General features: G+C 52.5%; 1 protein-coding gene and 1 long non-coding RNA gene across 3 annotated transcripts in view; one reads left to right on the top strand and one right to left on the bottom strand.

The window, feature by feature from the left end:
• Positions 1-20,512: 20,512 nt before the first annotated feature.
• Positions 20,513-23,891, bottom strand: LOC141409964 (uncharacterized). Its single transcript, XR_012433132.1, has 2 exons — positions 21,536-23,891; positions 20,513-20,967 (listed from the first exon to the last, which is right to left on the bottom strand). It is a non-coding gene; the product is annotated as an uncharacterized lncRNA (long non-coding RNA).
• The window catches only part of CNPY1 (canopy FGF signaling regulator 1), a 41,991-nt gene continuing 39,693 nt past the window's right edge, over positions 23,412-25,709 (top strand). For both annotated transcript variants that reach the window (XR_012433130.1, XM_015448337.3), the window contains exon 1: positions 23,412-23,612. Coding sequence is in view for 1 of the 2 variants with exons in the window: in XM_015448337.3 (XP_015303823.3) it covers positions 23,535-23,612 (78 nt within the window). In the remaining variant the exon portion in view is untranslated. The remainder of the gene's footprint in view (positions 23,613-25,709) is intronic.

The raw sequence follows: 25,709 nt of genomic DNA, 5'->3' as shown, positions 1-25,709 counted from the left end.
CAGGGCCTCTCTATCGCACAGACGGCACCTGGGTGATGGGTGGCTGAGTTCTGGAGACAGACTTGCTTTTGAATCTTGGCTGTGCAGCCAGGGACAACCTGAAGCACTGTGCTTATCCGCTGTAAGCCTCAGTTTCCCCTGTCCATTAAATGGGCTCGATAAGAACAGTATCCGCCCCAGAGAGTCTACCCCTGACTTCACGATGGCACCCGCGGCATTCTCAGCGGGTGTCTGGTGTGTGTGCGGGAAGCATTGCTTCAGGGCCCCTGCTCCCCCGGCTCGCTGTAGACGTGACTGCCCCCAAGCCTCTTTAATCACATAGTGGGTAACTTTCACTGGCAAGAACCCAGGGGACAGGAGTCAACACAAAAATAGCTCTGCTGGGTGCCTTGGGAAAACAGTTAACAATAAGCAACTTGGTTTGCGTTTTTTTCTAGACTTTTCTTCACATTATCAAATATTGTACAGAAGATAAATTTGGTACTCAAGAAACTTGGCATAAAAACTTTAAAAGAGTAATCAGGCCTGTTAATCCCAGCACTTTGTGAGGCTGGGGCGGGTGGATCAGTTGAGGTCGGGAGTTCGAGATCAGCCTGGCCAAAATGGCAAAACCCTGTCTCTACTAAAAATACAAAAATTTAGCCCGGCGTGGTGGCTCATGCCTGTAGTCCCAGCTACTCGGGAGGGTGAGGCAGGAGAGTCATTTGAACCCCGGAAGTGAAGGCTGCAGTGAGTAGAGATTGTGCCACCAAACTCCAGCCAGGGCAATAGAGTGAGACTCTGTCTCAAAAACAAACAAACAAACAAAAAAAGCAAAAAACAAACAAACAAAAAAGATTTACTGGAATAAAAGAAAGATAAAAAGTGAGATTTAAACAACGTGCATTCGGCCAGGTGCGATGGCTCACGCCTGTAATCCCAGCACTTTGGGAGGCCGAAGTGGGTGGATCACCTGAGGTCAGGAGTTCGAGACCAGCCTGACCAACATGGTGAAACCCCATCTCTACTAAAAATACACACATGCACACAAATTAGCTGGGTGTGGTGGCATGTGCCTGTAGTCCCAGCTACTTGGGAGGCTGAGGCAGGAGAATTGCTTGAACCCAGGAGGCAGAGGTTGCAGTGAGCTGAGATTGCACCATTGCACTCCAGCCTGGGAGACAGAGCAAGACTCTGTCTCAACAGATCAATCAATCAATCAATAAGATGTGGATTGGATTTCTGGTTGACAGAGCAAGATTCTGTCTCAATAAATAAATAAATAAACAAATAAATAAATAAGACATGGATTGGATTTCTGGTTACCTGGAGGCTAACCCAAGACCCTTTTCTGTTAGGATCAAAAATCTCTCCACTGTGGATTTGTCCGCATTTCCCCCAGAGGAAACAGCGTTTGCTGGTCACATGATTAAAGGCCATTCTCCTGCACGTCAAAGGTAACTGAGTAAGACCGTAGGTAAATAGAATTACACTGAAACTACAATATTCCCTGAAAACAAACAGCAACACCACAACCTCCTACGTTGCCTCTTTTCTCTAAAGGAGCACAGCAGCGCACTGCAGTTTGGGCCCCGAGCGGCCGGGGCTTGCTGCTCCATTTAAAATCCTGTTTCCCGGCTCTTGCTTCCCCGCTGGTCCTCACACGCAGAGCACCTCCAAACTGTTACCATGAGCACTTCCTTCCACAGTGGCTCTGATTTTAGACCTGGAAAATATAATTTGGGTTAAAACTCAATGGGGAGTCCCTCCTGCAGACGGGTTGCCGTGGAGATTGTGTTGGGGCGCGCGGCCTGAGGAGCCTCGGGGCTCGATCTGCCTCCGCGCCAGCTGGCCGCGCGCCCCTGCCCAGCACCCTCCCGCCGGCTGCCGCCCTGAATCGCTGCCCGGCGCTCTGAGCATCGTAGCATGTCCTGGGGTGTCTGGGCCAGGAGTAGTTTTGCTGAGAGAAACCCTGATTTTGTTCAGCTTTGCCAAGAGCTGCAGAGGACTGGTTGGGCCTTCCCAGCCCTCGAGAGTGCAGCTCCATCGGCCTCAGCCAAACACCATCATTGCGTCTCCACGCCAGGGCCGGGGCTGCGCCAGGCTGCGGGACAGCTTTGGCCAATGGAAGCGGGAAGGGGCTTGCGGGGGTGTCTGGCAACGTTTTCCTTACAAATGGAAGTTGACAGGTGAGGAGTGATCCTCCACACCTCCAGATGTAGGGCTCTGAGGGTTTGAAGCTTAGAACTGCGGACACCATCTGGCATCCCTGTGGGAAAACCAAGAACCTTGCAGAGAGGTGGAGCCAGAGTCAGGAGGTCCCTGGTGGGCTGAGGCCACCAACGCTGACCGGCCAACCTGTGGACGTCTTGCCATGTGGACATGAGATTTCCTGGTATTGCTAGTTATGGCTTAATCGTGTCCCCCAAAATTCATGTGGAAGCCCTAACCCCTAATGTGGCTGTATGTGGAGATGGGCCCAGTGACCTTTAAGGAGGCCATTAAGGTAACATGAGATTTTGGGCTGGACCCTTTAGACAAGGCCCATAGTAAACTTATGACTGGTGTCCTTATAAGAAGAGAAGATTAGGACACAGACACACACAGAGGGACGGCCATGCGAGGACACAGGGAAAAGACGGCCGTCTGCAAGTCAAGGAGGGACCTCAGAAGGATCCAACCCTCCTGACACCTTGATCTTGGACTTCGAGCAGCAGAACGGTGAGTAGTAAGTCTCTGTGGTTTAAACCCCCAGCTCTGGTACTTTGTTATGGTGACCTGAGCAGGCCAATACCATGCTGAAGCCCACATAGGCTTAGGGAGTGAGGAACATAGTCCCTAACTCAAAATGGCTTAGACAATTAGGAGAAAACAGACAAAAGCACATGTATGAAGCCAGGAGGTCAAGCAGCCCATGGAGGTTCAGCAGTGTCACCAGAGCTCAAGTGTCATCCACATGTCCACCCTGCCCAACTCAGCCTGTTGCTGTGAACCTCAGGCCAACTCCCTCATGGTGCCAGAATGGCTGCCATATTTCCAGCGATCACTTGCAGATGATGTCATCCAGAGGCAGGAACGAGGTGTTAGGATGTTCCTACATGTCTCCACTTTGTAAAAGAGAAGAATGATGCCTGTCTAGAAGCCTGCCAACCACCCCTTCTCCCACCCGTCTCCGCAATTATGACACACACCCATCCCAAACCAGCAGTTGGCAAGATGCATGGAATTGCTGTGGTTGAATTGAACTTGGAATGAACCTGTTTCTTTGACACATACGGATGACAATCACTGGAAAGGGAGGGTACTTTATTAATTGAGAAGAGAGTGGGAGGGGGATGTTGGTTAGGAAGCAACCAGCAGTGTCCGCCCAAACCTTCACATCCAACCCATCACTAGTCTTATTGCTTTTACCTCCCCAAAAGCTTTGAATTCATCCACATCTCTGCGTCTCCTCCACCGTGCAGTAATCTCTTGCCTGGATCATTGCAGTTGCTCAATAACTGCCTTACCAGCATGCGTCTTTGTCCTCTCCTGTCTGCTGTCCTGGCTTGCAGCCTAAATGGTCTTTGAAAAATGCACATCTTGGGGCTGGGTGAGGTGGCTTATGCCTATAATTCGAGCACTTTGGGAGGCCAAGGTGGGCAGACTGCTTGAGCCTAGGAGTTGAGACCAGCCTGGGCAATATGGCAAAACCCTGTCTCTACAAAAAACGCAAACATTAGATAGGCATGCTGGGAGTCCCAGGTACTTGGGAGGCTCAGGTGGGAGGATCACTTGATCCCAGGAAGTCGAGGCTGCAGTAAGCTGACATCATACCACTGCACTCCAGCCTGGGAGACAGAGCAAGACCCTCTCAAAAACAAAACAAAACAAAACAACAACAAAAAAAAAAAAGAAAGAAAAAACCAAAAATCCAATCTCATCAAATCTCACCTTACTCAAAATACTGCAGTAGTTCCACTTGGCTGAGAATAGATACATAATTCCCTACCTGTATCTGCAGGGCTCTGCCTGGCCCCCAACCTCTGTAACCTTAGCACAGAACACACTTCTCCCTCTCTTTTCTCCCCGGGTATCTGAGCTACTGGTTTCTTGTTTGTTTGTTTGTTTTTGTTTTGAGATGGAGTCTTGCTCTGTCACCCTGGTTGGAGCACAGTGGCATGATTTTGACTCACTGCAACTTCCACCTCCCGGGTTCAAGCAGATCTCCTGCTTTTTAGCCTCCTGAGTAGTTGGGATTACAGGCGCCCACCACCATGCCCGGCTAAGTTTTGTATTTTTACTAGAAACAGGGTTTCACCTTGTTGGCCAGGCTTGTCTGAAACTCCTGACCTCAAGTGATCTGCCCACCTTGGCCACCCAAAGTTCTGGGATTACAGGAGTGAGCCACCATGGACTGCTGTTTTTTCTTGTGCATCAAACTCACCTTTCACTTTTCCACTAGGGTGTTTTTGCAAATACAGCTTCATCTGCTCTTCACCTGGTAAATGCCTGACCATCTTTCAGGTCTTACTTGTCATTCTGTTAGGGAAGCCTTCTGTGTTCTTTGACAAGGTCCAGCTCACTTGTGCTGAGTAACTCACCCCAAGCCAGAGGCTGAAGATATCAGCTGACTGTTTCTCCCAGGCTGAGAATAGACTGGGAGGTTCGTGGGCTGGTGATGCCTCCGGAGGCTGGCATGTCACTTCTGCCACAGGTACTGGCCAAAGCAGGTCTCAGGTCCAGCCCAGACTTGGGTGGGGCAATAGACACCACCTCTTCTTGGAAGATGGCAAAACGCTGCAGTCTTCTTTCGGTCTTTTTTTCTAACCTGCCACCCTATCCATGTAGGTTTGCTTAGCACATTGCATTTCTCCTTTCTGGAACTTGTAGATGCTACTCTTTCATCTGCAAACTCCATGAGTGATGGTGGCTCCTCCCACTCATCGTTACATCTCCAGCACCGTGGGACACAGTACTCAGAAGAGAAGTGTTTAAAGTTTGTTGAAATGACCAAATGAAATGCAACCATGCTCTAGGTTAACCTGAAAAGACAGCTATGTTTCAAATGAGGATGGTTTACAAGCCTAAATTATCCATCTTGTAAGCCTTTGAAACAACCTAACACGCACAAATAGAAAAGCTTAGGAAATGATGGTGCATCTGCTTGATTGGATGTTACGTAACAGTTTTTAAAATGGCAACAACCACACTCAAGTTGGGAAAATCCTTATGATAGAAAAATGAATAAGAAGCAGTGAGGAAGACGGAGCATAAAGAATGCATTCCCATGGCTCAGACACCCAGTGCTATGGCTGGGCCCTCCCGGGAGTGCACACTCTTTGCCCCAGGAGCTGTGCTCTCTGGTTTCCTTCCTGGAAACTCCTGCTTGTCCTTGGAGGCCTTCCCCAGGACCCGAGTGACTGTGCATTCCTGTAACTTTCTCTTTCTCTGCAGCAATACTCAGCTCGCCGAGCTTGTTCATGGGGTCTTTGCGGCTGGGTTGGGACCCTCGAGGATGGGGCTGCGGCCTCCCTCACTGCTGCGCCTCCCACACCTGGCCCGGAGCAGCACAACGTTCAGAGAATGTGTGAGTGTCCTGAGCCTGCTGCGTAATCCCCACACACAACCCCCATTGTTATTGGCTTCAATAGCAGAAGTAGAGCCTCCCTGTTCTGGGGGCCCAAAGTCTATCATCAAGGCATGGGCAGGGCTGCGTCCCCTCTGAAACCTGGAGGGGTGGATCTATGCCTGACTCTTCCAGCTCTAGTGTTGCTGGTGGTCCTGGACCTTCCTTGGCTTGTAGACAGCAACGCAGTCCCTGCCTCTGTCATCATGTGGCCTTCTCCCGTGTTGTGAGGTCACCTCCCTGCATCTCTCCTCTTCTAGAAGGTCCCGTCCTTGGATTAAGGCCCTCCCTACTCCAGTATGACTTCATCTGAATCAATCCCATCTGCAAAGACCCTATTTCCAAATAAGGCCACATCCACAGGTACTGGGGGTTGGGATGTCAGCATATCTTTTTGGGGGACAGAAGCAGCCAACAGGGCAAGTAAGGAGAGGAGGAAGGTAGGAAGGAAGGAAGGAAGGAAAGAGGGAGGGAGGCAGGGAGGGAAGGAAGGAAGGAGGGAAGGAAGGAAGGAAAGAAAGAAGGAAGGAGGGAAGGGTAGCTGCTTTTGGGTGTGGTGAAGCTGAGATTGGATTCCAAAGCCCTGCTCCTTCCTGCACCTGCCTGAGCCACGGGCACCACGGCGGGCCTGGAGGATGCTGCGAGTCCATCGTGGGCCCTGATATTCTGTGGGCGGTGGGAGATGCTCCTGAGTTAGTCAGGCCTGAGGTGCCCAGGAGGCCGTGCACAGCTGCATCCAGCTCACCCCGGCCTCTGCGTGGGCGCAGCTCGCCATTGGGTTTCAGCCTCTTCTCATGGCTTCCTCGTAGCACAGAGCGGGGCCCGCCACGCTTTTGGATGTCTAGAGACCAGGCTTGAAGAAAGACTGTGGCATCAGCCATTTCTACTCTGGGGAGCAGGAGCTGGGGGAGGGCTCCTCCGGCACGTTTGCCTTGCTGGCCTCCTGCAACTGTGGGAGTCAGGGCTTCCTCTTCCCTCAAAGGAGTGTGGGCACAGCCATGCAGGAGATGCAATGTGGGTGGAAAGAATTGTGTGAGCACTTTAATCACCACCATCATAGTACCGGGGGCTCCTGCCTTGCTCATAGAAACTGCTAGAAAGTTGTTTGTTCTGGAGATGAGCCATGTTCTCTGAGGTACCAGAGAAAGTGGCCCCTGTACCCCTCTTTGCCGGCCAGCAGCACCCGCTCCAGAGAGGCTCAGGGTGCAGGAGAGCTGCTGCTAGCTGGTGCACCTCGGGACAGGGAGGCCCCCATTGCAGAGCACACTGACCTCTTGCATGTCAAAGACATTTGCAGATCTAAGGCCTAACCCAGACCCCGACTCAGAGTCTCCAAGGCTGGGACCTGGGTCTGTACTTCTAGCAGCTCCCCACGTGGTTCTGACGTCACCTCTGCTTGTGGCGTAAAGGCCACTGGAGGAAAATCCACATTGCCCACAGCTCTTGATGGCTTGGTTCCCATAGCCACTCCTGCTGGTGGGGAGAGTGGCCCAGACACCCTGGAGGAATGGAGGCATGGCATCCATCACACATGAGCTCTCTGGGGCGCACGAGCTGGGACTTAGACCTCGGTGGCTTCCTGGCATCTTGCTCATAACCTTGAAAATGGCAAATGCTTGGACATTCATTGATCCCTTCACCTCTAGGGACATGCAGCCCCTGTGGGCATGTGCAGAGTGTGGGCAGGAGTGTTGTGGTGGCGGGGCCCTGATTTGTAGCATCTGCCTATTCCTGTTGTGTAAATGCTCCCACCCCTGTTGATCCAGGCTACCTGTGTGGTGTCACTGTGGAGTTGGGAAGCAGCGTGCACGCCACCTGCTCTTGCAAGCCCCTTGAGATGGCTCTGGTTCCTGAGCCACCGGGGGCTCATCTGAATCTGTCGTGACATCTACCTCCATCTCTTTCCCATTTCCAAATCTTCCAAGACAGAAAGGGAGGGAGAAGGAAGGAGGCAGCCAGAAAGGCAGGGGCTGGTGGGCCCAGCGGGAGGGGGCTTGCCCTCTGGCAGGCAACGTGACCTGCCAATCCCCCCATGAGGCCCCACTCCCGCCGCCTGCTCTAATAAACTCTAAACTCCTGTGATTTAAGTGAAGGTTTCAGATTAACATTTAAATTAATGCCGGACTGGAAATCTGGAGCCCAGGTCGCTGATGTGACTCTGTTAACTTGTTCTGTGACCTGGGGCGGAAATTTAAAATGATCTTTTCTTGTGGAGCGGCCCCTCCGAGGGGAGGTCAGGGATGGCAGGCCTGGGGGCCCTCCTGTCCTGTTGGAAGCCCGGCACCTTCCCTTGCTGACGGGGCCACCCTGACCCCAAGAAGCCCTGCGTGGCCTGGGTGGGGGAGCGTGCCCTGGTCCTGCCACTGCCACACCTATGCTTAGGACATTAGGGGCTGCTGCATGACAGGTGTGCACTCCAAGGGGCTCTGCCTTTACATGGCCTGTCTTGGTGCTTGTGAAATGTGGGTCTGAAATGAAGGCAGCGGAACATTAACATATGGACCCAGAGAGCCCTGCGAGCTGAGCCCACTCGCTGGCCCCTTTCCACTTCTGCCAGCAAGTCCAGCCTTGGGGGCTCCAGGGAGCCAAGGACACCCACAGTGATCACAGCACAGGGAGCATCCGGGCTCAGGCTGGGGCAGCTGGGCAGGAGCCTGGGCACAGGTCTGCAGGCACAGAAAGCAGAGAGATGCTGAGGAGAGACGGGGTCCCCAGCTTGTCACTGGGCCCAAGTTAGGGATTCCAAGCAGCCAGTGGGGTCAGGAAGGGGACAGCAGGCGTGGAGTGGCCATGTGTGGGGCCAGGAAGGCGACAGCAGGCGTGGAGTGGCCTACAGACTTGTGCAACCCCCTCCCTATGATGGGAGAGACTCTGGGTAAAGCCGGGTGATGCTCACCCACAGCCCAGCAGGGTTTGACGCTGGGCACTTGATGGCAAGGCCACATTCTTTCTGTTGGCCAGCACTGTCTTCTGCCAGCCAGGCGGTGAGGATGCACCATCTCCAGCTCCTGGGTCCACCAGGAAGGGCTGGAGGTGGCTGTCAGGGCAGAGGCCACCTGGGCCCCTGGAAATGCTGGACTGGGCCCACCCTGGTTCTCAGGGAACCTTCACACCTGGCTGACGGCCACCCTCTTGGGCTGTGCATGGCTCCTCTGAAGTTGGCCTGGAGGCCAGGGGCCACCCCTCCTTTGTGCTGACCGCTTTGGCCTCTACTTCCAAGACACCATTTCCCACCATCTTCCCTCTCCCAGGAGCCAGGGTAGAGGACATCAGACAATCCCATCCCTTCTCCTCCTACTCTCGTCTGAAAGCTGCGCTCTTGCTGTCCTCAGGGGTCCCAGGCGGCCCCATTCTCAGCAGTAACATGGTCACCGCCGACTCTTCCTAGAGGACTCCTCATCTGAGCCTACTGGGCTGTCCACCACCTGCGGGCCCAGGATTCTGGGCCCACACTCCCCTGGCAGCCTTGGCCCTGCCTGGCTAAGATCCCCCACTGGGGAGCACTGGCCACGGAGGATCCTTTCTTTTTCCATCCCAGAGGTAGAAGGTGATGCTCGTCTGTGTAAGTGTAGTGAACTCAAAATAGCAGTGGCTTAGACAACCTGGACACTCGTCTCCCTCTTGTAAGGGTGGAGGGTGCTGTCCCAGTCAGCACAGAGTCTCCCCTTGCAGGACCCAGGACCCGCCTTTGAGTTCCTCACCCTGACATCTCCCAGGGCACCCTGGTTCTGGGGCCTGAGCTGAGATCCAACCTTTAGTGGGTCAGAGAGGGTGTAGGGCGAGCACTGGCTCTTCAGGAAGATTCCAGAACACATGGTTGTAGAACCAAGTTACAGGCCCTGGCCTCGCTGCAAGGGAGCCAGAAAGGAAGTGTTTATTCTTGGAGCTGTAAGTCCTGCTCCTAGAGAAGAGGGGCTTGGCTGTGGTCAGTAGCTTTGAGCCCCTGTGCACTGTGTCAAGTACAAACAGTAAGTGCTAATGGGGACACCTGAGACACAGGTTTTCATGCCTCTGCCATGAAAACTTCCTTCTCCTCCTAGAAGCCTCAGAGAGACAGGCTACTCTGTCAGAGACCTCCAGGCCCCAGAGGAGCCCAGTGACACTCGTTAGATGTACTGCTCAATAACAGGTAATCATAGTGATCAATGATCTCTCACATCGATTGAAGGTCACTGACCCCTAAGAGCAGGGTTGGGAGGGAACGCAGGCTGTGGGCCTCCGAGGACTGAGTGCCATCTGTGTCCTCAAACAGTGGCTCTGCTGATTTCTATAGCACACTGGGTAGGGGAGACACCTGGGAAAGTCCCTCCATCTCTCCAAGCCATGTCCATGAAATGGGGATAGTGCTGGAATCACCACCACAATGTCCTGGAGTGTACCAGGGCATGACACGTGGAATGCAATACCCAGCAACTAAAGGCAGTGAGCATGCTGGTGTTCCAGCTTCACGCTCACAACTGGCCTTTGACCTCGTCCACACAGCCTGTGCCCTCAGTGCCAGCATTCGGACACAGGATGAGAAGGGAGCACTAAACGCGGTATCAACTGTGCCCAAGTCATGTGCTGGGCAGAGAAAGGCTATGCTGTTCTAACAGGGACCAAAACACAGACAGAGGGAGAGTGACTCAGATGGAAGCTTTGGGTCTCATTTCACAGCCAGGGGAGCGGTCCACACGGGCGGGCAGCCTCTGCTCGTGGCCGTCAGGACACTGACATCGCTGTCTCTTTTCTCCCACATCCCTTTGGGCTGGCTCTGACATGCTGACTTCCATCCACAGACAGGAAAGCCAGAATCCGTTTTTGGTTCAGCAAATGAGGCTGACGTTGGACACATCACTTCATTTATCTTTTATTTGTGAGAGTTCAGACCCAAGGGCACAGCTCAGCTGTCTCCATTGGGCAGCCATGGCCTGGGGAGAAGGGATTTTAGGGGACAAAGCCAGCTGCATTTCCCATAAAAATAAATTTCAGAGAGTCCCCTTTGACTTCAAATCCAGCAAAAATGTATCTTTTGGAGAAAGGCCTAGTTTCGACCAACTTTTCTCACAGTGCAGAAGCTACTTGGGTGTAATTATTGCAACCCAGAGGGGCTTCCAGGTCCCATGGACTCAGTGGATGAGCGTCTGCTGTATTTAAGGAAAGGACCTGTAGTCCCAGCTACTCGGGAAGCTGAGGCAGGAGAATTGCTTGAACCTGAGAGGCAGAGGTTGCAGTGAGCCAAGATTGTGCCACTGTACTCCAGCCTGGGTGACAGAGCGAGACTCTGTCTCAATAAATAAATAAATAAATAAATAAATAGGAAAGCACATTTTAAGGCTGGACATGGTGGCTCATACTTGTAATCCCAGAACTTTAGGAGGCTGAGGTAGCAGGATGTCTTGAGTTCAAGACCTACCTAGGCAACATAGTGAGACCCTGTCTCTAAAAAAAAAAAAAAAAAAAAAAAAAAATGAGCTGGGTGTGGCAATGTGTGCCTGTAGTCCAAGCTACTCAGAGGTGGAAATGGGAGGATGGCTTGAGTGTGGGAGGTTGAGGCTGCAGTGAGCTGAGATAGTGCCACTGCACTCCAGCCTGGGCAACAGAGTGAGACCCTGTCTCAAAAACAAAAAAGCACATTTTAAATGTAAAAGTAGATTGTATATGGTTTTGAAAACACAAAATACAAAAGGGAACATAAAAAAAAGTCTGTCTTGCCGTGTTTGAAAACTCTGCAGAGGACGAGAGTCCTCCCCAGGTCCTGGGCACATCGGCACTGTCCCTGTTCTAGCTGGAGGATGGCACAGAGGAAGTCACTCTGCCCCTCCCAGAGAGGCCACCTGCACAGGCCTGGCTTCGGCTCTCTTCCTCCTCTGATCACAGCTGTTTTGTGTCTTGTTTAGCGTGCAGGGCCCTGATGGACGAGGTAGAGCACGACATCACCAAGGCTCGGCAGAAGAAGGCCAAGGTGGGCTCCTTCCGAATCAATCCTGATGGGACGCAGGAGAGGAGAAAGGTAGCGGAAAAGATATTATGTGCCAGTGTATAATTGCGGATATGGGCAATTACCAACCATTTATCCAAACAGCAGTTGGTCTTAATCTTCTAACCTTTCTCTTGTTCAGGGTATCAGCTCTAAATTGCTTCTGAGTCCTGGGGGACCCAAAGTAATCTTTAAGCTTGAAATTGAAGTATCTCTCTCAGCACCTAAATTTTGTGTCTCGTCAAGTCGAAAGACGTTTCGGCACTGTTCTTCATCAGAATAAAAATAGCGCATCCATGGTTCTTGGTGAGGCCAGCAGGGGGCCCAGAAGAGGCCAAAGGGGTGGCCTAGAGATGCTCGAAGCAGAACGGCCCCCTCCTGGGTACCACACTCCCTCCCCTTCCAAGAGCTGCAGATTTCTAGTTGGGGGTGCAGGTTGTAAGACCCACTTTCTGTAACAGACGGGACACTTGGCTATGGAGAAAGAAGAAATGTTCTTGCACAACCTAGAGAGGGGCTCCCCCTGAGGATCAGAGGTGGTGAGTGGGGTGCTGGAAGGATGGAATCTAAGACACCAGGAGGGACCCATTAGGGGACACCTTCCCCTCTGAGCCCTCAGGTACTAGGTGCCCAGAGCACATAAGCCAATTTCAGCATCATTCTAGGAGAAATATTAACAGAAAGGTGTTCCCCAATATATCCCAACTCACTCAAAGCTAAACAGAAGTGGGTCTGGATTTCTTGCAGCTTTCTTTTGTCCTGGTGCACTGCACCTGCCTTAAATAATGCAAGCCAGGCTGTCTGTGTGGGGTCCATGTCTTCCCGGAGCTGTGTGCCCAGCCAAAGAGGACAGGGCAGGAAAGGAGAGTCACCGACGGGTGCCGTGGTTGAACTGTGGGGCTGTGACAGGCAGCCCTTACCGAAAGTGCCTCAGGCTTCTAATGCGCCTCAGTTATGAATGAGGGAGGAATTTCCATCCACAGGTCAGTACCTCTAAAGGAGAGTGCTGGGCTCTCAGGGGTCCCTGTTGGGTGTGTTGCCTCCCCAAAGGCACACTCAAGGATGAATCCTTCAAGAGGCATGTCTGGCAAGTCCACCGGAGGGACCCCGTGCAGGCCCACTGGCTGCTCTGCTGCAGGTCTGACGCCTGCACCCAGGAATCTCAAGGTCCTTTGTGGTCACCTGAATGCAGGACATGTGCCTCCACAAAACCCAGAACAGTACTGGTCCCCGATACCCGGCCGGGAGCTGATTCCCACTGTCAAGCAGGGCCAGGGAAGATGTGAGTCCCTGTCCGTGTGTGCATTGTGTCCATATGTGTAGGTGTGGGGGTCTGTGCCAGCTAGCATGGCTTTGAAGATAAGTTGAGTCTCAATACTTCAATAACTCCAATCTGGGCTATCAGACCCATCATTAGTGCTCCTGGGCCAGCAGAAAGGAAGTCTTTCTCTACCGGGCCGACAAAGGAGAGCCAAGGAAATGACTGCAGAGCCCTGAGGAAGGGGCTGGAAGGGGAGGAGCCGGGTAGCCCTTCTTTATTGACAGCTGCTGGGCGACAGTCTTTAAGTGATTTTCTAGTCCTGACACTGACCCTGCAGAAAGAATAGCGTCTCTGCATTACTGATGAGAACAGGGGGAATCAGGCTGAGTGGCCACAGCTCTCACAGTGGATGGAGGGCCATGTGGGGATTGGGATGGCACCAAATTGTACCTTCCACCCTCCTCGAATTCGCACCTCATCCTTGAGTGATGTGACCCAGGAGTCCACGTATGGGAGTCCTAAGCCTTTCCAATGTGTCTAATACCAGAATGGAATTAAATTTGCCTGGAGAAAATGGGCCACACCCTCCCCTGCTTTCTGTTGTCTTGAAGGATGTTCCACTTCAAGGTGATCAAGTTGAAATGACTTTTCTGATTTTGTCAGGAACACTCAGTCTGCAAAGCAATTTGAAAGCAGCTCGGCTGCTACATTCACCAGTGTGCCCAGGGCAATCTCAGAGTCGCAGCTACAAGGAGCTGGTGCTGATCTCAGGCGATCTTTCTGCCTGGGGCTCCTGCTCAGTCAGAAGTAGCCCAGGCCAGCATTACACACAGACTTCTCTCTGCAAACATGGCGCACCCTGTAGGCGTGCATGTGGGTTCCTCATGCTGGAGAACTTGTCTTTAAAGCCCTCGTGTTGGGGAACAGCGTGGCCTGGCGGTGGGGGTGTGGCTCAGCAGTTCCTGCCTCTGGCTAACTCACAACGCAGTGACCCCATCACGTCCCACCACTCCCATGCTTCAAAGAGCTGCACCATCTTTCCCAGGAAACTTCTAGAAGGTCTCTCATCCTTCCCACTTAGAAAACCCTTCCTTGCTGTGATTGACATTCCTGTGGCATTGTTTTCTTCTGCCAGCAGGCTACTTGGCCAAACTCGAAAGCAGGGGATCTGGCAGTGTGAAGTCAGCTCTGCCCTTGCCCCGCTTGGACTGGGATGGGGGCCAGGCTGGTGTTACTGCGGGGGCCACTCTCTTCCTTCCACCCAGCACCTCACAGAGCCCGTGCTCAGCTTGGCCTTCAGTGAAGAACAAAAGAAGGTACACAGCTGCCAAATGAGAGGGTCTCGGGCCTCCGTCATCCTGCCTGGAGGAGCCTCGAAGCCAGAGGTGTTCCCAGCCCGGTCCGGCTGGCCACAGGGTGGCCGGACACCCTGCCTGCATTTTCCTCCTTTCTGGACTTCAGTCAGGATGGAATGAAACACAGGCCGTGTCCTCAGAGCTGAGGGTGCTGATGCCACAGGGTCCTTGGAGAGGCTGTTCCTCTGTGAGAGGGATGAGGCGGGTTCCCCCGAGAACCCGAGTTCCTAAGGGGAGCCAGGGGAAGAAGCAAAGCGAGTGAGTGGCCTCTCGGGCACTGTGCAGACCCTATGGGTGCAAAGTGGCCTGCGTCCATACCGGGCTATTCTCTCCGTCTAGCCTCAGGCTGGGGTGGCTCTGCGGAGGGCAGTGTGGACAGAGGAGATGTGCAAACCAGCTTCTCTCAGGTCAGGCATCCCTTGCTTAGAAGAAGAGTCAAAGGAGGCCCCCAGAGAGTGGCAAGTCAGAGGCCTGTGGCTGCAGGCAGGCCTCTGCCCACACTGGCTCAGTCCCCGGTGTGGATGTGGGGCTTGGACAGACACAGATGAGGGCCAGGTGCCCATGAGGGTCTGCATGTCCTCCCAGCAGCAGGCGGGTCTTTGGGTCTGGCTGCGCCGCAGGAGCCCCGGGATATGTGGGGATCCCGCTTTTTTTCTACTCTGTGTACTTTGCTACTAGCCCCATTGCAGCTCAGACAGAAACCCCCCAGCCCCAGGGGTGTGCAGTGGCTCTTTCCACGTGAGGCCCAGCAGTGAGGCCCCAGCATCGGTCAGGAAGCTCAGGTGAGCCCCGAGGAGCAAGCAGAGGTCTCCACGAAGAGGATTTCCACGCCCACGTCCAGGGCTGCAGGAATCGCGCCCCCAGCCTCACCCCTGTTCTGACCTTCCTCACTTGGCTCCCTATGCCCGCCCATGGGCAAGAGGTGCCCTGACCATGGTTAGGGGGTCACTCCCTGGAGCCTGGTGACTCCCAGACCCCTAGGTCCAGAGAGCAGCTGGCAGAATCAAGCAGGACTTGCTTTCCCTCTGGCTCCCCTGACTCCCCTACCCAGCTCCGCCTTCCCTGCCTGACAGTACTCAGCCTGGCAGGGAGGGAGTCAGCTCTCAGGCCCTAGGGCAGGGGTTGTGAATACTTGCCAGGGAGCATCCCACTGCACGTTCCACACCGGGTTCTAGGATTTTCCCGGCAGAATTCTCTCCCCCCACCCTGCCCCCGCCACGGCAGCCGGCTTGCAAACGCAGCATTCATTGGCTGCCTTCCAGTAGAACTTCCCCTCCACTCCAGTGTTTCCAGAACCTTCCCGATAAACAGCCCTGGGAAAATCCCAACAAAGACAGTACTGAAAGGTCCCGTCAAGCAAAGCGTTCCCTCCGTAGGGCTGCCGTGGTTTCTGAGCACCAGGGCTGCTTACCTGCCTTTGAGTGACGGTTACGGAGGCCCGTGTGAGGCTGGAAGACTTTCCTTCCTGGAAAGGACCTCAGGGCGTGTGGCTCCATCCACACTCTACTCCTGGCCAGCTAGGCAGCAAGACCCTCGAGGAACCGTGCCTCAGCTTCCCTTGAGTTAGACAGAGCAAGACCCACTGGACGGTCGCCCCACACTCAGCAGACTGGGGGTGCTCTGGGGAGCCTCAAAGCCAAGCCCGGTTGGCCTCCCTTCCCATCATCTGAGGCTGACCCTCCAAGCAGGCTAGAAGGGAGGAAGCTGTGGGTCGTATGGTGCGGGGAATGATTAGAAAATAATGCATATTATTCTAATCAACATCATTCTCAAGCTAGCTCAGAAGCCTTCAATGTTACCAACTTTATGGGACAGCCTGTAAAAGTACAGCGGACGGAAGCTGTTTAGTAATACACGATGTACATAGATCTCAGGGGATTGATTGCCTTGCTCCATTGGAAACATTCTCCCTAGTCAAGGATTTTAGTGCTGTTCTCCTTGAGAAACGAAATTCACGTGCCCCGTCTTGCTCGATGTTCGTGATACGCAGGGAGCGCGTGCTCCGCTCGCAGAGGTCTCTGTCTTCAGAACAGCGGGAACGGCGAGGCTCGCTCTGCGGGGGAGCGCTCACTACAGTCGAGTTCAGAGAGCTGCCTCCTCGGGCCCCAGGCTGTTGGTGACAGGTGGGAGACCACCCCCGCTGCCACAGTAGGTGGGACGTCTTCACTTGATAGCTCCTCGGCACTGGCACAAAGCCTCGTCTGTTCAGCAAAATGCAGCCAGCATCTCAGCACTGCGGTTATTTCCCTATTATTTATTTGTTTATTAAACAGATTGGATTAATGGCACTTTTTCCTGAAACAGAGCAACACAGCAGAAGACAATTTGGAGGCAGTTACTTCTCATTTGCTTACCCGCCTCCTTTCCCAGTGACGAAAGGCCGGCCTCCTGAATGAGGGTACGCACGCACTGCTGCTCTCAGGGCGGCACCCAGGGTCGGGGGGCACCCAGGGTCAGGGAGCTGGAGTCGAGGGGCTCACATTTGCTTTTAGATTTTGAGCCTCCGAACTCCAGTCACTGGATTCAGGATCACCAGCACAAGGTGTGTGTTACCCACAGGGACCCAGGAAATGTGTGTTCACCGAGGGTATCGTAAATGATGAAGCAGAGCTCAGGGGCATCCTCTGCCTTGGCTGAGTGTGAGAGCAAGGCCTCGCTCTCTACGAAAGTTGGAAAGTTCAATCAGAAAGCACCAACAGCAGCAGTGAGGACAAGGCCAAGTTTGTACCAACGCCTCATGCTTCTTTAACTGAAGTTTTAAAAAACAACTCTGGGAAGTAAACAGGGCCGCTGTAATTAACTTCATTTTAGAAATGCAGATGAGGCCCAGAAAGCTTTAGTGACTCACTTCATTTCGACAAATTAGTATTAATTTAATTTGCTGATAAGTTAATTTAGACAAATTCCAATCCCATTTGCTAGCGCTAGGATGAGGAGAACGAGACCCCAACGCACGGTGCTTTGGCAAGCTGAGCACTTGAATTAAAGGACGTTGGAAGCCCTTTGAAGTTTTCTCAGAATCCTGAACTTTCTAACCTTGTTTCCTCCTCCAGCCCCCAAGTGCAGAGAGACTCTCCCTGAAATTTCCTTATCCGACTTAGGAAACTTCTTTCCAAAAGAAATACAATTGTCAAGATCTCTTCCCGAGGAATTTGATCAAATAACCAGGAAAGATTTAGCCACCAGAGGAGAGAAAAGCCTAAAGGTCGCCACCACCCCCAGACAGACTTTTCGTCTGTTCTTCTGAGGGCAGCTCAAAGTGATGACCTGGGAGGCTTTGTCACATGAGAAGCAAATCTTTGTTCACGGTGCAGTTCTACCCCTCACCTTCCCGTAACTTGTTGGTCCTATTCAGTTTCCTAAGAGAATCATTGACAAGATAATATCTGCCTCCTGGGTCCATTCATTTCTCCTAAGAATCACTGGCTATCCCTCTAAAATGGCCCATGGCCCCCCACTTCCTTCTCCTTCATGAAAAGGATATTTAAGTCTCAACCATCTTGCCCTTGTTGGAGTCTCATATTTCATATGGCTCCCATGCTAACACACATTAACGTTTGTCTGCTTTTTTCCCCTATTAATCTGTTTTTCAGTTATTTCAACAAACCTTCACAGGGAGCAGAAGGGAAGCTTTCCCACTGCCCCCACACTATTGACAGAGCTACCCCATCCCATTAGGTACTACGAAACAACAGGGTACTATAACATCCTGGAGCTGTGCAGTGCGCAACCTGCACAACTGTACATGGACAAAATGAGAGGGCGGGCTATTCTAACAGGCCAGTCAGGAGGTGCAGGGGAATTCAGCCCATCAGCAATTTTCCTACTCACTAGAGGGCCATGAAATCTGTGTAGTGGCATACAAGAATGTAGAAATATATATTAAATATCAGAGTACATCTTATATAAAAGGAAAGTATGTTTTGTGACACTTTATGTAATGAGTTTTGGTGTAAGAAGTGGGTCATGTCCAAAAAATTGAAAGCTACTATAGCAGATGGCTGTCCCCAGCATGATACAGTAGCCTAAAGGTATTTCATTCGGGAAGATTATTAATACCCAAACAATGCTGCAACCATTCCTGACTCCTTCTGCAGAAAGAAAATCAGAACATCTCTGAATCCTGATAGTACAGCAGTGACAGCTTTGGTTTAGCGGCCTACGCTTTCTATGGACCAAGGAACCACAGCTGGGCAGGATGGGGTGGGGAGGGGGACAAAGAAAGGCGCCTGAAGCCGGCTCCTGGACCCTGGTGGCAGCAGCCTTGGGGCTCAGATTCCTACCGATGTGCCCTGGCACTGGTCTCCTTTGGATCAGCACTCCGGGTCTATGTGTGGTGTGGACTAGGGGAGGAATTCTTGCCCGATAGGAGCTTACACTCTGACCCAGAGACCTCAGCAGCCGCCAGTGTGAACGCCACATCTTAGAGAGTGAAGGGTGGATGGTGTGGGGTGGGCAGGAAGTGAATAGGAGGGGACGCGAGTCAGCCCACAGTGGTGCTCAGAGCAAAAAAGTGAGCAGCTTTGCATGGGGTCTCTTTTTTAACAAGGAGGACATTTGTCCAGCAGCCCCGACCCCCAGCCCCCAGAACTCCCCTCATATCTCATGGGTCAGGAGGGCCTCTAACGCCTGTGGCTAGACCAACTGTGGGGCAAGTGGGGCATCCGCAGACGCCCCTCAGATCAGTCCAGACCCAAGCTTGGGGCCTTGTAGGGGCGCGACCTGTCCTGGGCACGTGAGGAGGGGCGGAGTCTGGGATTAGCAGGAAGCGGGTGGGAGGGCTCTTTGGTGGGCGGTCCCCAGATCTGCCACAGTTCAGGGTCACACGCGGGCGAAAGCAGAGAGCTCAGAAGACAGTGAGACCAGCCTGCAGTGTCTGAAAATTAGGTTGGTGACAACAGTCCCTAGTACTTACTTGCATTTTCTTGCAAGCACAAGAGAAAGGGATGGTGTGCAGATGGGCAGCAGGGCTGGAGGCCACACTTAGCAACCAGGAGTTTCAGGGACTACTCCTAAATTGTTTCACAAGGGTTGTTGGCCTATGGATACCACTGTAATATGTAAATTACTTCAGCAACAATTGAGAAACATGATGCTGCAAGAAAATGTTGTTCACAGGAACCTGTAAATTGCCATGTGAAAAAGTCAGAAGGGTATTTTCCTGTTATTAAGTGCAAAAAAGAGGTTATTAACCTGTACATACTGATGCCCTCTTACGTGTCTGTATCTGTTCGCTGCAGGAGGGAGCCTCAGGAAATACACTGCAGTAGTCACAGTTCTTGTCTCTCGGTATTACTGCTGAGCTTCTTTCTTTCTTTTTTTGTTTATCTTTAAAAATTTTTTCTATAATAAACATATTACTTATGAATTTTAAAACATAAAGTTTTGAAGTTGTTGTTGTTTTTAGAAATCAAAAGAATTCCATGATAATGTAGAAATTCCTATTCTAAAAAGTAGCATTGTTCTTAATAAGATGGAAAGCTATGCACAGACACATGATTTTGTTTTGTTTAAAATATTCAACAGAGGCTGGACGCGGTGGCTTACGCCTGTAATCCTGGCACTTTGGGAGGCCAAGGCGGGTGGATCATCTGAGGTCAGGAGTTTGAGATCAACCTGGACAACATGATGAAACCCTGTCTCTACTAAAAATACAAAAAAAAAAAAAGTAGTCGGGTGTGATGGCGCATGCCTGTAGCCCCAGCTACCTGGGATGCTGAGGCAGGAGAATCGCTTGAATCCGGGAGGCAGAGGTCGCAGTGAGCCAAGATCGTGCCACTGCTCTCCAGCCTGGGCAACAAGAGCGAAACTCCATCTCAAACAAACAAACAAAAACCACAGAAAGCTGTGATGTGGCCCTCACTTGATTTGTCCAGCTTCACTCCTGGTGGTGTCACTGGCCCTGGAGCAACCTCAGGAACTGATGCAATCCTCTATTTTTGCTCCTTGCATGTGTCCTTTGATGCTTTGAGAGTCCTCGGAAGGAGGGGCTGGAGGGGAGGTAGCTTCCCCCTTTATCTCTGCTGCTACTCTCTCTTCTTTCCATAACTCTCATTGGCCAAGGACCTGCTCTTCTGAGACACGTGGGTCTCATCTCTCAGCCATGTAGAGGACATGAGCAGATGTTAGCATGCTGAGTAATAAATAGCCCTGGCTCCTTTACTTACAGTCCTCATGTTCCTTTCCTCTCAAAGAAGAGCAAGAAGCATGAACAGATGGATGCTCTGGTCCTTGTGTCCCTAGGACTCAGGGTTGTATACATTTTTAATTTGTTTGGTGGCTTTGATTGTGTACCATCTTCTATTTTATTTCTTTTTTATCTTGTTTAAAAAGAGAAACACCATCACTCATTTTTATTTAAATTGCTGGCATCATTCTTTACTGAGTGTGTTTGTCAGGATAGTTTAAGAACCATAACACCGCCTGGTGTCAGTGTCAACGAGAGTTGAGAGTTGACTTCTTGCTTATGTTGTAGTCTAGTGTCAGTTGCCAGGGGGCTCTGCTCCACTTGGTCATTCAGGGACCCAGGCTCTTCTGTCTTGTGGCTCCTCCTCCTGTAAGCCCCACAGTCCTCTTCATCCAGCAGGTAGATGGGGAGAGAGAGCATGGAGGATTCTGTGGGAAATGTTTACAGGCAGGGCCAACAATAAGGGGCCTTGCTTCTACCCACGTTCCATGGCTGGGACTCCAGCACATGTCCTCACTTAGTTGGAAGAGGGGCTGGAAACAGTCGAGCTGTGTCCAGGAGGAGGATGAAGTGGAGTGTGGTGACCATACAGCAGGTCACTGGTCACTGGAGAGAAGCCTGGTAGCATGGGACAAAGAAAGGCACCTCAGTATGGCCCTGGATGCATCTGGTAATCTGAGAAGTTTCCTGAAACCTGTAACTATAGGTTTCAAGCACAGAGCAGCCCGTAGGCTTGCTAACCTCCCAGTACTGCAGAAATAACCTGCCCCACCCAGGACCTGTCTGCTGCAGTGGGTGATCAGTCATCCACAGCCTCCCCTTCCCTGGGGACTTCACTCCAGGTGACCACAGGTAATGCTGCAAGTCCCTGTTTTGCCACTGCATGCCATGGATTTACAGCATGCCATTTCAAATGGCACCTGGACCCCACTGCCTCTGACCCTTCCAGGTGAGGCCAGCCCAGCCCAGAATCTCATCCTGGAGGGTTTACTACCTACAGCCAAATCTTGCACCAAATAATGTACCTGCCAGCCTCCAGTTGCAAATCTCAGAAACACCTGAGCTCTTTTAAATGGAAAGGAATTTACCTGCCTCTTCATATCACAACACCCTCCCCATACTGATTCCCATGAGAAGATGTTGTAGACTTCTCCAGAAAATCCCGATGACCGTAAACCGTGCTTACCAGAGAACAGCAGAATCGGTGAGAAGTCGGGCTCTCCGTCCACCACCTTCTAAATCACAGAGGAATGCATCCGACGACATGGCCCCAATCCTATAGAGCCCTCCAGGTGCAAACGAGTCTTGGAAGCGTAGGGTTTTGCTTTCCAGCCTCTGCAGCCCCGTGGAAGGCAGGATGGGCCCTGAATGTCACCTCCCTATTCGAAGCCTTCTGGGATTAAATCAGGCCCCGTCTGTGGGCAAGGAAGGGAGAAGGCGTTTTGGGGAGGCAGCCGGTTGGACCTGTCTCATGGTATGTGCTCTGCTCATTCCCGGCTTCCTTCATGTCCTTCAGTAAAGCTTTTCCGTCTTATTCCTGTGGATTCTGTACATTTCTTGAGTGTATCCTTATGCCTTATGTGTTTGGCTGCCATTGTGCCTGAGTGTGTGCACCTACCTGTAAGCTCTTGGCTTCTCCCATCTCTGGATCATGATTCATCTGCCGTTGAAATGCTCCCTTCCTCCTCTCCCAAGTGATCAAACATTAGCAGAGAGAAGGCTCTCCCCTGAAGCTTCTGCTGCTGGTCCGGCACAGCTCACCTTCCCGGAGGCAGGGCACATGGGAACAGCTGGCATTCATAGTCCATGATGATTGGAGCCCTGGCACCAATGCTGGGTCCATCCCAGAAGTACTTGCATGCTGACCGGGCACAAAGGCAGGAGCCCCACAGATGTTGGATTGGCATTAGGGAATTCGGGATGCAGGAGTGTTTTGCCACTTGTTTGTTTTTGAGCGGAGCCTTCTCCCTGCCCTTTGCAATGTGCTGCGCATCCAGCCGCCTTTTCTGCTGAACACAGTCCCGCTCTCACATCAGCCAGGTCACCACTGGGCTGTCGCAACCTCCCTTTCCCCGAGCTGAGGTCCTGTGCCCACCAGAGCCAGAGAACCACCGACCTCCTCAGTCATATCCTCCCAGGAAGATAGGTGATGCCCTCCAGTGTCCCTTGCCCATAGACACCGGGCCGAGGCCGAGCTCTGACTCCCCAGCCTGATCTTTCCTGCCCAGGAGCTGCCCAGTGCCCACTCCCTCAGTGCCCAGAAAGCCCTGTGCTCTGCATGTTAGTTGTGGCCTGACTGTGGCCTTCACTAGAGGCTGGCGTCCCATCACGTTCCAGTCTCCACGCCAGCCCCTTGCTGCTGTGGGGGCAGTAGGGGGCGTTCAGGACCCAATTCTATGAATTGCCCAGACCTGCCACCAGGGCTGCCTGGCTCAGCGCAGTTGGCCAACCCCCGACGCTGTGAGTGGAGCAGGCTGAGACAGCGGCCCCTGCCTGCGGCCGATCCGCCCCGCATGCTAAGGTCTGACGTCATCAGAAAGGCCAGGGTGGAAATTCAAACCTGGGGGAACAGGAGCAAGTGTTTGCATCGTGTGTGTGTGTCTGTGTGCACACAGGCAAGTGCACATGTGTGTTTGTGTCTGTGCACGTATGTACACTTGTCTGTGTGTCTATGCATGCACGGTGTGTGTGTGCACATGTGTGTGCATGTGTGTGTGTCTGTGTGCATGCGCGTGTGCGTGTGTGTTTGAGCTCAAAGAGCAGAGACAGGGAAGGCGTGGAGCAGCTGTGTGGCCGGCAGCCTATCTGGGCACCAGGGGAGGCACTTGAGGCCATCAGGAGACTGTGCCTGGGTCAGAGGAAAGGAAGGGCAGCTTCTCCTGTTTACCTGTTTCGGGCCCCTAACCCGCTGGCCTGGGCAGTGCACACACACGGCGGGCATCGTCAGAGTCCTGGGGGCACGCAGTGCTCTTCCCGGCGGGGCCAGCAGGGGGACCTTTCCCCCCGGGCTTCCAGGCCTCGGGCGCCACCTCCACAAGGGGTTAACACCCCCTCCCCCGCTCAGACCTCAGGGATTAAAAATTCATGCCGTCCCCAGGGGCTGTGGGGAGGAGGAGGGGATGTGGGGGACACAAAATTAAAAGGGAAAGAGATTATTTTTAATCCTCTTGGTGGGTGCTGAAACAATGCCGGGAGAGCAAAGCCGCCGAGGGTTTGTCCGGTTAGAGCCAGGCATGGAGGACGGACTGTGCCACGGGGAGCAGGTAATTACAAACTGCACGTCTTCCTCGTCTCCACGAGAAATTCGCCTTAATCCCATAGCTATGGCTTCCCCGGTCAGAGGCGCTCAGATTTTCATCATGCTCGGCGCTGTGGACGAGTGGAATCCACATTTGATACCCACTTGGCCCCTCGGGGGTTTCACGCGGGACCAGGATGGAGCGAAGCGCTGGACCCTGCTGGTGCCGCGGGACTTCCCACGCACCGGGCGGCGGAGCTGGCCCCGCTCTGCGCTGGCCGGAGCGTCCGCCTCGCTGCCGTTCGGAGGCGCGCCCTGCACCCGCGGGGAGGTGGGTGTGCACGCCTCGCTTGGGCGTGTGCTTGAACACGTTAACTTTGCGTGGAGAGCCATCGGGAATGCGGCACAAGCTCGTTATGTTTCCCCTCCCTCTCTGGCGAACGGGCATGTTCGGAGCCGGAAGATCCGAGCAGACTCACTGATGTGCCAAGTTACAATGTCAGACCCTGAATGAGAGGTGCCTGGTTAGTTCCTCCCTCCAGCCGTTCCTGTCGGGCGCGGCCCGGGTTTGGAGGCTGAGCAAGGCCGCGCCGTTTGGGAGGCGCTGTTTCTGCGGCTGCCTGTGTGGTGTGAGCCACACGGAGGTTCTCACTGTAGGGCTTAAGCTTGGTTACTCTCACTGCAATAGAAGATTCTCGAGTGATGTGCAGAGCTTGTATCTGTTAGAAGGACACTGAGTGGGTATCGATTTGGGATTCTTTTGGTTGTAATACCGGTAAAGGAGAAATGAGCACGTTTTGTTTTCTGACTGTAGACTCAGGCAGGTGGTGTGTGAGGGCATGCATTTTCCTGATTGATGAGATGAACTTTGTCCGTCGTGTTTCCCAGGGACTCCCAACACGCATGGCCAGGAGACGGTGAGGCACAAGCACGTGTGTGTTGCAGACCCAACTCTATGAGCGAGGCAGTTTTTCCATTGTAATAATATGGGAAGATATTGTAGAGGTATTATGGGATTTTAAAATTCAAGTTCTTTTCAGTTGGATTTGATTGAAAAAAATTCTCAGCAACATATTTTCAGAGGAGGTGGTAGGAACCATAAAATAGAGCAGTGGGTCATCTGGGGTCCTCCTTCTAAAGAGCTGGAGAACACTGTCCAAGAACAGGTGAGAAAGGCAGTGACCTACAGGAAGATACAGAGCCTGCAGGCACGCACAGAGACACAGCTCCCCTCTGGCAGCAGAAGCCACGAAGCTAGCTTTGTCATCCATCAGCTATAAAGCCAATCATGCTGAATTTTCAGAACCAATTTTCCCTCTCTAAATTTTAGTATCATTTTAATTTATGAAGTATCCTCCTAGACACTGATCTCCGCAAAATCTTATGTATCAGTTTGAGCAGATGTTGACGCATATCCTCTTTATTTGCTCAAGCTGTTAGTGTGGAATCCAGGTTGGTCTGGTTCTCACACTTTAACCCAATCCACGCAGGGAGAGTGACAGTGCGCACAGCAAGGGCCACTCATCTTGCTCAGGGCTTCTTGCTGTTGCTTTTGGGCTGACAGTGGCCAGAGGCCCAGGGCTTAGGTGGTTCTAGGGAACTGGTAAAGCAAAACAAGCCGTTTCCCCACTTCTGAGGCACCGCCCTGGAGCTCTGTCCAGGCTGTCTCTTAGGCCGGCACCCATTGGGCCTGACATTCTTGCTGGGATTCCCTGTTTGCTGTCTGCCTGGTGTGACTGTGTGAAGCTGAATGCAGAGAAAGCTCCCAGAGGGTCAACGTGGGGGGGGGGGTCTTAGGAAACAGAAGTACAAATAAGGAATTATCCCCTCTCTGAATGCTGGCCGTGTCTCCGTGGGCACAGCCCCATTTGACAGGGAAGTGCCGATATCCTAAGCTGCGGAGAGAGGAAGAGAAGGACACGCTTTGACCAGCCTATAAATCAGGGCTGGCTGGTGGAAGCCTTGGTGGTGTCCAACACCAGACTACGCTGTCCAGACACTGTTTTAAAACTTCTAAGCTGGTTATTGAAGCCTCTCGAACTTAAATGTCATAGCTAGCCTAATTATCTACAGGTTATTTAGATTCCATTTCTTGAATTTCTGTTTCTAAGAACATCAACAT

Source organism: Macaca fascicularis, chromosome 3, assembly GCF_037993035.2.
Source record: "Macaca fascicularis isolate 582-1 chromosome 3, T2T-MFA8v1.1".
Classification (NCBI taxonomy): Eukaryota; Metazoa; Chordata; class Mammalia; order Primates; family Cercopithecidae; genus Macaca; species Macaca fascicularis.
This window is presented reverse-complemented; position numbering and strand designations above follow the sequence as displayed.